General features: G+C 46.3%; 1 protein-coding gene across 7 annotated transcripts in view; it reads left to right on the forward strand.

Annotated features, from left to right (window-relative positions):
* Positions 1–14,120, forward strand: part of GAS2L3 (growth arrest specific 2 like 3) — a 412,693-nt gene that overhangs the window by 151,237 nt on the left and 247,336 nt on the right. For all 7 annotated transcript variants that reach the window (XM_069629358.1, XM_069629355.1, XM_069629354.1 and 4 more), the window contains one exon: positions 12,416–12,463. In XM_069629358.1, coding sequence (XP_069485459.1) covers positions 12,446–12,463 — 18 coding nt within the window. In that variant the 5' untranslated portion in view covers positions 12,416–12,445. The remainder of the gene's footprint in view (positions 1–12,415; positions 12,464–14,120) is intronic.

The raw sequence follows: 14,120 nt of genomic DNA on the forward strand, positions 1-14,120 counted from the left end.
CAATCTGTGAGAGCGGGGAGTGTGTGGTGGATTGAGAAAAGGTGGACTTTGTATGGGGAAACTATGATCGTTCATGAGTAGGCATCAATCACAAGGCTTGCTCACCCTCCGATTAATAAATTACCCTCCTTCCTCTCCTCTCATGGATGGCAGTCACAGACAAGTTACCTGCTTGCTCGTCTCCTATTTCTTCTCTGATTCCCCTTTTCATATCCAGTTTCTGGTTTCAGGAAAGTCTGCCTCTTCAAGCAGTTCACCCTGTCCTCCCTGTCCATTATCGATCTACAGCCAATTTTATCATTTGACTTGGTCTTTAGGTTTACCTTAGTATATCAAAATCAGGGCACTCGCAATTAGCTAGTTATAAATATAATTGACTCTTGATGAGAAAGAAATGGTGTGCATTTGTATGTATAGAATTGAGGAGGCGAGTTATTTAAAAAAAGAATTTAATGGCTGGCTAGTAGCTTGCAACTTGAAATTTTGCACCCTGCTACATATTCTTTTCAGTATTTCAACATGTAATATTGAAACGTATGAGCATATGTTAATGAAGCCATGCATGATTTTAGGGTTTTTATATTTTTATATTGACGAGTGATGCGCTATAATGACACTTAGACCGTCATCCCGACAACAGAGTAGTTTCTAAGCGCTTTATGGAATTGGGGCTCTTTTACAATGTACTACCAGAAACGCAGTCGGAACAATATGCATTTATGCGTGCTTATTATTTTGCTATAGATCCAACAATGGTAACCACCAACTATACAACATAGTAGGGTGCAGCTATTGCCCCATAATTCTCATATGGAGTTCACCGATATCTGAATCCCCTTTACATTTTCATGTCATTGTTTTGTAAAGAGGACAAGCTGTTGTCAACAAGAATTATCGGACAATAAATTAAGTGTCTCTGTAAAATTGAAAGCTGCAGAGTAATCTCCCCGCCTAAAAGGACTGGTGTAGACCACATTAGATTAAATGATGTAGCAGAAAAGACAATGTTGTAACCATGATAGTTTCAGCTGAAAAGGTCTCCGATGTGAGTTGGATAGAAAAGGATATTTGGGCGAGTCCATGAAACCTTGAGTAACAAACTTATTGGTACAGGGATAGTTTCTATGTCACATTCGGAAGAGACGTGCGCATCAATGGTGCCCTTAGTGCATTAGTAAAACTATGGTTTTTGCAACGCTGCTGGAGGGGTACACACTGATGCAGGGAAGTTATTTACAGCTCTAGTAAACAAGATTTAGGGACAACAGTAAACAAAATTCTTTTCACCATGAGTATAGTCATGAAGCGGAGCTGGATGGATGTCACACAGACACCAATTGGAAATGTTTGTTCAGGGTGATCGTCCGATACAATTCAAATTGTGAACGGAAACTATCTACAACCCCCTAAAGCTTCCCTTCAAATGGAGTGTTCCCCCCCCACATATTCCTCATCTTATATCTCCATATCAAGTTTCAGCTGCTCTGGAGAAAAGAAATTCCAGCAGGGGGCACTGCGCGTCGATGCTTGTCGACTTGAAGTCCCTCTGGGGCCTCTGTCTCGGTGTCGACGTCATTAATGGCATATAGCGCGCGCAGCGACAGTTTTCTTCAGTTCTATTTTTCCACGTGAGCTATCACTTTGGAATATCAGCACGCTTCGGTTCCTTTCTTATTTAGTGAGATGACATTGTTGTCGGCATCTTCGACCCAGGCATCGAAGTTCAAAACATTTCATGACTGTGGGGCGAAAATGTCTCTTACGGACCCCCATCGGGTGTGTCTGTGGTGCTTAGGATCCACTTATTTAACATCAGAGCGTGGGTCCTGCCTATCGATGACAGCAAAAGCCCTGAAAGAGTGTAGAGGGAAGTTAGCTGCAGGTAGGTCTCAGAAATCCCAGGCTCTCCTCGTCGGAAGAAAGCTAGAATGTCCCGATCACGAAATGGCTCACACTCCTAATCATCATCATCATCCTCACGGTTGCCCCAGATCGCCGTCTTCGTTATAGAGTTCCTCCCCAGAACGGGTCTTGTGCCCAACCAAATCGGCCTCACTGGCTAAGTGGGAGAAGTTCAGACTAAAGATGCTCAAAGTATTCGAAAATGCGGCCTTGACCATGTCAACAAACCCGACATAAAGGCAACGGATAAAACCTGTGTGCCTTCGGGCCTGAGTGTCCAGCAGAAAACACCTGAGGAGCCCTCGAAGGTTCTCTCAAGTAGAGAAAAGACTCCTTCCAAGCCAAAATCATCAATGTCATTGGCACTGAAAGACTCCAAGTCGATGTCTAAAATTGACCCAACAGCTGTCAGAGCCCTCTGCATTGCAGAAGACTTCGACGCCATTGTCGATGCAGTTGGCTAAACCCTCAAAGGAAGTCGAGAAAACGTTCCCGCCAATGTCTAAGAGACTTTAAGTCTCTTTCCTTAACTTAGGAGGATGATGTGCCATCTTCGCATGACTCGCGTCCCTTTGGGTTACAGTATGGGACACCAAATGTTCCAGAGGCCTTAATCTCAGAGGGCTCAAGAATAAAAGACCTTCATGAAACCCTGCAATCTGCAAGTGGGTTAGACACTTCCCCAGAGATAGTTTGGCAGACCAGATCCTTCAGACCATGCCGATGGATCTTACAGACAGCTGATGTCTAGGATCATAGAATATTTGGGGTGGAAAAGACCTGCACCACTTTTTGAGCAGGACAACCTCACTGATATTTTAGATAAGGACCCTATTCTTCCTTTCCATGTAGCTTTACAAAGGAGAGTTGATGCCAATTGGGAGATGCAAGAATTATTCCAGCAGTGAACAAAAAGCTGACAAGAAGTACAGACTGTCGAGCAGTGACCCTTACTATCTAACTAGCATTCAACTCCCGAAAGTTTGATGGTTCAGGCTGCCACTTCTACATCCAAACAAGATGCATACCTCACTACTTCCTCCCCACCCCCTCCTGGACAGAGATGACAAGCAATATGATGCTTTGGCTGGAAAGATTTTTTCTGTGGGGAGTATGGCCCTTAAATCGGCAAAAGCCACATGTGCACTTGCCAAGTTCACTTTCACCTTTTGGGATTACGTAACGATGGCGGCTGAACATATTCCCGAAGGGGAAGAATGAGACGGCTTCTTAAACATAGTCTAGGATGGGAAAGATGCAATGTGCGAATCCCTCCAGACTTGTCTCGACTGACAGTATCAGCAGGGCTGTGGCGGCTAGCACTGTAATGCGCAGATTTGCCTGGTTGAGAAAGTCTTGTTTTGCTCCAGATGTGCAGTCTAGACTTCTTAACATGCCCTTTGATGGCACACATTTATATGGCAGCAAGGCTGACTAGAGCCTGGGGAAGCTGTAGACCTCCAAAGCAGCGTACATATCCCTTGGCGCTGCAATCAGACAGCCACAACCATCTCACCCTACTGGTACAGCTTGGAGGGGCAGGTCCTCAGTTGGAAAAGGGAGGACTGTCGAATCAAAGAGGTCCGAGAAGATTCCCCTGTGGTGGACGAGGAAGAGGTGCTCAAACCGCCCTGGCAACGCTGCTTTACCCTTAGCCGCTGCATCAGCCACCTCAAAACCTCTGAGGCCTTACTCCACAAGACCCTCGTGGGAGGCAGACTCCCACAGCATCTGAAAGAATGGCAGTTTATTACTTCAGATGCATGGGCATTGGATACAGTTGGCCAGGGTTACTGCCTTCCCTTTCTAAAAAGGCCTCAGGATCATCCACCGGGGACCAGCTCTTTCAGAGTTCCAGATCCGGTCCTTATGTGGATAATTTTGACCCTCCTAGTGAAAGGTGCTATAGAACCTTTACCTGTAGTGGAGAGGAACAAGGGTTGGTACTCCCCTTACTTTCTAATACCCAAGAAGGACAGAGGATTGAGACCCATCTTGGACTTAAGAGACTTGAACAAGCTCCTCAGGAAAGACAAGTTCAAGATGGTTACCCTTTCTCAGATCTTTCAGGCCCTCCAGCTTCAGGATTGCTTACTTTCATGTGCAAATCCATCACAAGCACAGAAGGTACCTGAGGTTCGCTGTTGGCAGTTCTCATTATCAGTTTCGAGTTCTGCCATTTGGGCTGTCCTCTGCCCGAGGGTTTTCACCAAATTGATTGCGTGGTGGCAGCAAGTCTTGGGAGAGGGGGGGATTCACATCTACTCCTACCTGGACGATTAGGTGATCAGGGCACGTTCCCCCGATCAGGCCTTGGAACATCTCAGCTTCTCCCTCAACTTCAAGACGTCCCACATGATACCATCACAAAGACTCCAATTCATCGGCTTGTCTTGGATGCTTCCTTGGGGAAAGCCTTGCCACCCGATGTGAGGACTCAAGACATTCTGCAGATGGTTACCAAATTCCAGAGTGCCCAGCGTCCTCCGGCCTTTGCTTTTTTTTGTTCGCTCAGCCTTATGACATGCTGCATTTTCTTGGTAACGGAGGCACGCCTGAGAATGAGATCCCTTCAATGGCCGTCAGGACTCAATGGTCCCAATTTTCAGGCAGGATGTGAGACGACCTTCAGATTCCTGAGCAGAGTCGCACAGGACCTTCTGTAGTGGGCTTGCGAGAACAATATTTTAAAAGGAGAACCTTTTTGGCAACCATGGCCGGAGATAACTGTAGTGACGATGCCTCACTCTCGGGGTGGGGAGCCCACACCAACGATCGGACTATCAGTGATCGTTGGTCAGAGTCCAAACTACACATCAACCTGTTGTAGCGGAGGGCAATCAGATTAGCGTTGAAGCCCTTTCTGCCATCTGTACGGGGAAAGAATGTCCTGATAATGACAGACAACACAGTGGCTATGTACTACCTCAACAAGAGTGGTGGTGCAGGGTCACTACCACTGTGCAGAGAAGCAATGCAGCTCTGGTTCTGGGCAATTTACTAAGGAATCTCTCGATCAGCGGCTCACCTAGCCGGAGAGGAGAATACGGCAGTGGACGCTCTCAGCAGGCAGAGCACTATCTCCCATGAGTGGGAACTAGCTCAGGAAGTCTTCACCCTTTGGGGAACCCTTCGAGTGGATCTGTTTGCGACCAGTGTCAACGGAAGGGCAAACTGTACTGCTCCAGGAAATTTGCTCCAAGGGGAGCTCTAGGGGACGCGTTCGTAGTGAACTGGGAGTTTCCACTCCTGTACGCCTTTCCTCCGGGCCCCATCATTCATCACGTGGTCATGAGGTTGAGAAAGTTTGGGGAAATACATGATCCTAATTGCCCCGGATTGGGCCAGGAGAACCTGGCACCCGGACATTCTGGACATGTCCATCTGTCCTCCAAAATGTCTTCCACAAAGAGAGGACCTTCTGTCCGGAAAGGAGGCTCAGGTTCCACATCCAGAGGTCAAGCCACTCGACCTTCACGCATGGTTTCTGAGAGGTTGAGATATAAGGATTGGGACCTCCCGGATGACGAAATCCTTATGCCGCTGTTTTTGGAACAAATCCTGCAGCTGGCGCAGGGATAAGAATGTGGTCCCTTTTACATGCACTACACATCTGTGGATCCAGGTTGGTACAATTAAAGGGTATCTAGCAGCGCTATCTATTTTCAAGCGCTCCTCTGAATAGGTAGCTTTCTTCAAGATTCCACTGGTTAAACAGTTTTTGAAAGGATTGACAAATGTTTTTCATCTGGTCCCTTTTCAAGTCCTAGATTTGGATCTCAACCTAGTTCTGAAATTCCTAATGTGTGCGCCATTCGAGCCCATCCAATCCTGTCCTTTAAGATTGTTAAACTTACAGACCATCCTTTTAGTGGCTCTTACATCAGCCCGTAGAGTGAGCAAACTTAAAGCCTTGTGCTGCAAGCCTCCTTACACAGTCTTATTTAGGCATAGTGGTCCTTAAGGTTGAATTTACCTTTCGCCACAAATTGTGTCCGATTTATCATTTAACTCAAAAAATCATTCTACCTTCTTTCTATCCCCCACCTCATCCTGGAAAGGAAGAGGAGAGGCTACACAGGCTTGACCCATGTTAGGGAGAATTCTCTGTAAAGGCTAATTTCCCAAACCTAGTGAGTCCCCCAGCAGCTTTGCTGGATTTCTGGGGTTTATTTTTTTCTCCTGCTAAGAGTGAGACTCTTTTCCTCCCACTCTTAGACATGATTTGAGGTGTTCCTTTGACTTTGTATGCGTTTTATGGGCTATGGGGTCCTTTACCCCATAGGGCTTCATGTATTTTTGGTATGTAGGTTACACAGCACCCTCCGTGCCGTAACCCAGGGGTGTCCTAGCGACCCCCAAGCATAGACTCCATACCCAGGGACTGACTACTGTCTCCCAGGGCATGTAAAGTCACCATTGTCTTTACTAGTCTCAAATTGTGAACAGAACCAGTACAAACCATCATATTGTGGACGTACTGGTCGGGGCAATTCGATTGCCCCGGGGTCTGTTGTTCGCGGGGACACTGTCCAGTCCCCCCCGACAGAGTTTTGGCTGGTGGCAGTGGATACTACTTTTTATATTCGACCGCAAATATATTCCTATGGGATTTTCCCATTGTTCGAGGCTACCACTTTTTAATATAGCCTCAAACATACCGCCGGTTTATTAAATTAATATTAATTCACTGGTTGGTAATTTTTGCCGAAACTTGGTTCCAAAATGGCGTTTGTGTTCGCTTCTGTGACTCCAACCCAAGTCGAGCCCTTTGTTCCACTTTTTGGCGGGCTTCTCCACAGAAGCCTCCAAAAGTGGTGCCACTCTGTCTGGGTACCACAGGGGGTGTGGGAGGGGTTTTAGGCACCCTGGACTGAGTTGCCTCAGCAACTCAAGTCGCACTCTTGTGTGATTGGCCCAAGCATGTTTGATTGACAGCTAGGCTGAATGAATGGGGGTTTTCTGCATAAAAGCAGGGCTTTGGGGACTGGAACGTCAGAAGTCGCCACAGGACCTAAAGAATCCGAGGAGGGAGAAAGCCGAACCGACCTGCAACGACGACACCACCGGTGGAGCCCTGCGGAACCGTCTCACGACTTTTCCCGACGACCGAGGAGATCTCCAGCCCGGAGAGTCTTCTTCCTTTGACTGGCGGGGATAACCAGTTTGCCCGTCTTTTCGGCTTCCTGGACCATCTCGTGGCCGCCTTGCCCGTGCCAAGCACCCCAGCAACCGGAGTACCACAGATCACCACTACCGCGAAGAACAGGGTGGTACGTTGTAACCAGGAAACTCTGCGGCTGGTTTCTTCCCTGGCAGCGCATCGACCTTCAGCTTTCCTCCACGTCGAGACCTCCTCTTCCTCTGGACGAAATACTGACTTGCACTCGCTGCCAGGAACAACTGCCCCCGCTGGAGCATTCTTCCCACTTTCAGGTACTGTGTCCCGCCTGGCTTCCCTTGCTACAGATCGTTCGGGGTGACAGTAAATCCTCGACTTTCTAACCTGGGCTAGCCTGGGGCCTGTTAACTAACTTTTCCTCACTTTATCTCAATCTTTTGTGAACTTTCTACAAAGACTCTTTGGGCATACCCCCCCCCCCCCCTGTGTGATCCTGGACACATTTTGCTTGCTCTCTCTAAGAGTGAGCCTGGCATTTGAACTTCCTTGCTCCCCAGTAGACTTTGCCTAACCTGCCTCACTGTGGTTCTTTGAAAAGTATTGAATATTGTGTGCTTTCATAACTCTGCCTTTTTCCCTCCCTTTTTTAATAACTTATTAGAGTGCCATCTTATGTCAAGTGCTCACCTCTGTCTGAAAATAAGTGGGTAATAGGTAAATCTGGTTGGTATAGACTGCTACCAATTTGTAACGCCCACCTGATTCTCGCAGAGGCGCCGGTCTTGACTGGGCGACTACCGTATCTTCAAAGGTGATGTGTAGCACCCGGTTGGCTCTTTGGGCTGGACCTCTGTGCACTGTATGCCTGACGTGTAGAGTAAGATGTCTGCAGATAGAAAATATGGGGTTATTGGGGTGTCCCTATCTCTTTCCTCTTCTCCTCTCCTGTAGACCCCCAAAGGTTAACGCTCTCACCTTAGGTAAGTGAATGCCGAGCTCTCCATCTGCCTCGGGGCAGGGTGCTGTAACCAGTTTCTTCACTGGATAGGTAGCGCAGGCCTCTTGACTTCAGAGGACTGCTGTCCGTCGTTTACTGCACGAACGGTAAGTTTCGAGTCATTCAAATGTCTTTAAAGTCTTTAGTAATGATGTCTCTTGTTTTGCAGGGTTCCGGCGATGGCGGATGACGGGCTGAGGTGAGTTGAAGATGGAGCCCGTGTGATGAATAGAAGCGCCTGGAAGCACGTAAGTAAACGCTTGTTGCCTGCTTCACTATGCGCTCTAACTGTCTTTTTATTTTGCAGGTACGAGTTCGGAGCGGCTGCAGGGTGCCGGAATACCCACTGGATTAGATGTGGAAAGGAGTAATGGCACGCGAGTATTAAAGTTCCCCAATGTCTTTAAACGCACCTTGTTTTGTCTTTCAGATGCGGGATGCAGCGCCGAAGGCCTCCGGAGCTTGCGAAGAGTAGGTAAGCCTTTGCCTTTCAGATGCCGGAATGCTAACCTGTTCTTTCTTGTCTTTATAGGTGTTGCTGAAGACTGGATTCAGGATGGTAAGCCTTTGCCTTTCAGATGCCGGAATGCTAACCTGTTCTTTCTTGTCTTTATAGGTGTTGCTGAAGACTGGATTCAGGATGGTAAGCCTTTTTCCTTAGGCCCAGGACCGGATGCAGAAGACACGATGAGCGTTCTGCTGCAGAGGTTGCAGAATAACGCAAAGCAAGATTCATCCACCGGGTGTGGTTTAAATAGCCTCCTGTAGTGCTTAGGTGTCTCCTTCCACAGCCACGCCTAAGTAAGAAAAGAGTTCCTGGTAAGAAAAGAGTTCCTGCCTTCCAGAAGAGTTCCAGTGTTCTGAATCTAGGGAGTGGCTCCAGCCCCACCCAACAGGAAAAGTAGTTCCAAACAGAAGAGGATGAGAGGCTCAACTGGCAGGCAAGTAAGCAGCATGGTCTGCTGAAGGTAAGTCCACCCAAACATTATGAGCCCGGCGCTTCCAGCGCTGGGACTGGGCATATTTATGAGCCTGGTGCCACTGGCGCCAGGACTGGGTCCAAAAGGTCCCGATTGGGACTGGTTGGCACTCGGAACCTGGGTTATGGATCTGCTTCCAAGGGAGTTGGGAAAACCCTGACCTTTTGGAAGCAGAGATCATGACACAATTGGGTTTCTTGCCAACCACCTGTAGTCCTAAATCTTTTGCAGTGGTCCCTAAGGGAACTGCACAGGTTTCTGCCTAACAACCCAAAACTTGCACTTAGTTTCTAAGAATTCACTTAGCCTGTCTAAATTAAGACAAGACGATCAACTTTTTGTTGGTTACACGGGCCATAAGTTTGGTATGGCGGTCTCAAAGCAAACTTTATCTAGGTGGATCATCCTAGGAATCTCAGAATGCTACTGATTAGCTGGAAAAGATCCTCCTGAGGGTCTCGGAGCCCATTCGACCAGGGGCACGGCTACTTCCTCAGCTTTTACAGAGGGGACCCCCAATTAAGGATGTGTGCGGCTGCAACATGGTCCTCATTCCACACTTTCACCAAGCATTATAGTCTGGACTCTTCCTCAGGCCGGGAAGTTGTTTTTTGGAAGGCAGTGTTACATTCTGTACATACAGACCAATAAGTAACTCATACATTCTAATTTGGAACTGTACATTCTGACTTTCTCCTCCAAAGATGCAAATACTGCTTTGGGAGTCTATCGTAAGATGAGGAATACATGGGAGCTTACAATTCATTCAAAGAACAAGTTACTTGCCCATGGTAACGTTCTTTCGACTGGATGTTCCTCCCACGTATTCCTCATCGCCCCTCCCAGCCTACCCTACAGTAGAAATTCCATGTCATTGCAGCTTACGTTCTTTCAGGGTGAGTAGCTGCCGCACGTAGGATAAACCAATACACCAATACACGTAAAAACGAAACTGAAGCCAACGGTCATCGCGCACACTATATGCCATCGATGACGTCGACACCGAAACTGAGGTCCCCGATGAACATCGAGTCGATTGGCATCGACACACAGCACCCCCGGCTGGACATATTTATTTCCCCCCCCCCACCAAGACCAGCTAAAACTGGATATGGAGATGGCATAAGATGAGGAATATGTGGGCGGAACATCCAGTTGAAAGAAAGTTACCATTGATAAGTAACTTGTTCTTCTGTCTTGCAGGGGATTCTTAGTGGGTGTTTGGGTCTCAGCAAGGTCTTAGGTTGTCCGACTTAGGATGCTTCTCCTGACTGAAGCCCCCACCCCACACCCTTTATCAGTTTGCAGGTATCTTCTTTCTCTACCAGGACACAACTCCTGAAAATGCCACTAAGCATTTCAGTATTGGCCCGCTGGATTGACACCTGGAGTTTATGGGTTTATTGATTGAGTCCATTAAAGTCTGAGTTTCATGCAAAATGTACACCAACGAAAGTTCCTAGGCTCCACAAAAAGACAGTTCCAGGTTCAATGAAGTCTCTAAATCCTTGCTCCTTTCCTGGAGGGATTTCTCATTTCGTAGTCGCTCAGTCTGCGGGTTTAAGTGGCTTCTCACTTTTTTCTTGATTCCTAGTTTCTTTGGGTTGGGTCTTCTCATACTGGTTTTACCAGTTTTCAGGACCATCTGCCTCCTTTCTTGGGACCTCAGTGCGGTCACATGTTAAGCTTGGGCTGAAGCAGGATGGATGAATGTGTGTTGCAAGGCCAAGTTTCCACCAGAGCTCTCGTCACTTAGGCTGGTTTGTAGGCTTTGTTTGATATTTTATCCCTTCTCACTATCTGGGTTAGCTGGCTGTGTTCCGAAACGCCCACCTTACTCTCCTTTAATCTCCACTGTACTCCACTCTTGTCTACTCTACATTTCCCGCGAACCTACACCATGTGCTTGTTGTTCCTGTCCACCTCAATTATCTTCTTTCAGGTTTGCAGCATGCCTGCTTCTGCTCCCCATCAGATTTAGCCCCTCTGGGGCAATGTCTCTCCACCTCTCCTTTGGGGTCTCTCCCAATCTCATCCACGCCTGCCTACCTTTTTGTTTCGCCACTGCCTCCTGGTCTTTCGCCTCATTACCATCCTCCTTCTTCGTTGTCACCTGGTATTTAACTGCCCTCTACCTCCCCCTCCTTCTTATTGGCCTCCTTATCCTGGATGTTCCTTAATTTCTTACTCCCCACCTCCACCTTGGTTATCTCTCCTCCCTACATTCCCCTCCTCAACCTGCTCATCTCTGATGACCTCTCTTCAGCCTCCTCTTTCCTTTACAGCTTCACTTACCTCAACATGTTCCTGAACCGCACTTCCACCCCCTCCAAATGCCCACATTTGCTTGACTCTTGTGACTTCTATTGGGGCTTGGCCTCACCTCTAGAACTGACCGGATTTAAATAATCTCAAGTCTGTGGGATTTTGTATTCAGGAAGATGATTGGTTACATTTTACTTTACCTCTGCTTATCTGCCGATCTATTAGACCTGCCTTCTATCGTGCAGAGCTGTGGACTAAGGCTTTAAATCGTCTCGTCGTCATCTTGGACGTTCACTTTGTACATGGTCAGAAAGGAGCCAGCTCAGCCGACCTGTGCACTCACCTTGCCTTAACTTTTCATGGACTGGGAAGATTTTTGCTACAGCAGCAAGTTTGCTTCTTGGGTAGGTTTATTGGATCTCTGCACCACACAAACTAAAACCTCAGAGCTAGCGGGGCTGCCAGCCACTCTTATTCCTGCAATTTCACACAGGAATACCAGGTTCTTGTGGTGGGGTTGGTCACTTCACAACTAAGGGAAAAGGCATGGTTTGGCGTTCACTATACCCAGGCACGTTTGTATGTTTAGTGGGCAGCTTCACATCAGCAGTGTCCTTTAAAAGGACAATACCATGGATTTGCTCTTTGTTAAAAACTCATGCCATATGCTTGGGGTGTGGTGATGCAAGTAAGGGAATCCTCCCTGCACTGACCCGGACCCTGAACCGCGTAGCGGGCAGCAGCATCCGTCCTTCAATGCTACCCTACCCTTGATACCAAGAGATGGGCAGAGGACTTTGTCACAGTATGTATGGCCCAACCGAGCATTTACTGCATTCATGCCTATAAATGTAAAATGCAATAAACTGCAAACGCCATGTCTATTAAATTTGCCAATGCTTGTATTTACCAGGTATAGTTTTCTAGATGCCTCAATCTTGACTGGTGCAACCACAACACATGCACTCACCTCGCACAACTGCTGGACATTGTCGGTCCAAGCAAAAGCCATCAAGTGTCCAAATCCGTATTCATTGAATATTCAACTAGTAACTCGGTCACCCAATGCAATAGTATGGGGCCAAAGTGTTGTACTTAACAAAACCAATTAGAGTTCATGAAATTAAAACATTTGCATTTTCTTTCCAGAAAAGAAGTTATTTTGAATGACTCACTAAAATGAACAAAGCTGTTAAGGTAGGCTTTTATTTCCGGCACACTTGTGAATCATTTCAGTTGTTAAAATTAATTCAATGTGTGTTTTCTATGAGTTAGAATATTTATAATATGCATGTTTTTGTTTTTGTTTTTCAATATAATGTCTGCATAATGAGGTTCTGTGTAATAACTGTTAACCTAGATGTTACTTATCACCTTATTCCTGCCAACTGGTATTCATTTTAAGAACATAATTTTCAATCCGAATATATGGTATCGTAATATATGTTAAACCTGTTTTTTTATTGTGGGGAGAAAAACATTTAACATACATTATTTTAAATTTGAAAGCAGAAAGAAACTTGGTTTCTGTCATGGCTAACAATCACCTTTATTGAAATAAACTGAATCGATAAATACAGTAAAAGGAAGAGAAATCAACCTTCTTCTATAAGGCCAAATAAAGAGCCATCAGCTGATTTAAGAGGTGATCTTGATTTCTCTGTTAATGGTCACTAACATCTGCAGTGCTTCACACTACGTGTCTGCTTCTTGTACTGTTTGAACCTATTATGACTCTGCGCCAACTGTCCTTTCTATATGTTGTCATTAGAGAAAATGACTGTTGAGTAATCCAGGGTCTAGGTATCAATTTGGTAAACCTCACTCTAATGAATAAAAAGATTCATTATGGTCTAGAAACTTCTCGGTGACCGCAATCATTCTGAAGGGCCCAAATAGGCGAGATCTGAGGCCCTGTTTTCGAAATGCAGGTCTGAATTCTAGAAATCTGTCACGTTTAGATCATAGAGTCTAAAAGAAAATCTGGTGCTTGATTCTTTGCTGCCAAAAGCATGTGTCTAGCATGTTGTCTTTCAAGAGGCATTTTAAGAGGGTTTATTCACTGAAGTTCTGGGCCTAATCCTGTGTGCGCCTCCTGAATTTCAAATGAGACACTTCAAGACGCATTGGTGTCCTCATTTTCATAGACGGGAGTTGATTATCACGTTCAGTCTCCTGTGGGATGCCAAAAAGCGTAGATTATCACTTCTATTTCTGTCTTGTAAACCTAAATATTCTGTTTGGTAAGTGTTATTCCCCTCCCCTCCCCACCTGGCCGGAGCACAAAAGGCTGGATGCGTGTGTCATTGTGAGATTTTCCTTAAGCCCTGTAGTCGGGGTTCTTGGATATATCTTCCCCATTTGCGTATAAGGGCTTCCCTCCAGCTTCACCAGGCTCTTGAAATGTTAGGCGCGCATTACGGAGTGCTTTGCTGTAAGGCATGGTGGTAACGGTAGAGACAGACACACGTGATAACAGTTGAAGGGTATTTATTAAACTGTATGAAATGGGTGAGAAAAACACCTAATCTAAACCTAAAGCTAAAATGGGAGCAAGCTAGGACCAACAAAGAATAATAAGGCAGTCCTAGTGGTGTTTTGTCTAATAAAAAGGGCCTATACTAGAAACAAATATTGCCAATCCTAACCACTAAGTTACAAAAAGAGTGTGGGATAATGTTCACCAGAAAAGAAAGAGAGTGTTCACAAAATAAGTCTGAATGGTATGGCTCGGGTCTCCTTTCCCCGTGTTTTAAGGACAGGGCAAGGCAGGACTTATGAGCACAGCACACTCACGGTTCACTATTCCATTCAACAATAGCAGGACCTTCAGGGGCCAAATCTCTTGTGCCAA

The sequence above is a fragment of the Ambystoma mexicanum genome, chromosome 12 (assembly GCF_040938575.1).
Source record: "Ambystoma mexicanum isolate Mex_15411 chromosome 12, UKY_AmexF1_1, whole genome shotgun sequence".
NCBI classification, from domain to species: domain Eukaryota; kingdom Metazoa; phylum Chordata; class Amphibia; order Caudata; family Ambystomatidae; genus Ambystoma; species Ambystoma mexicanum.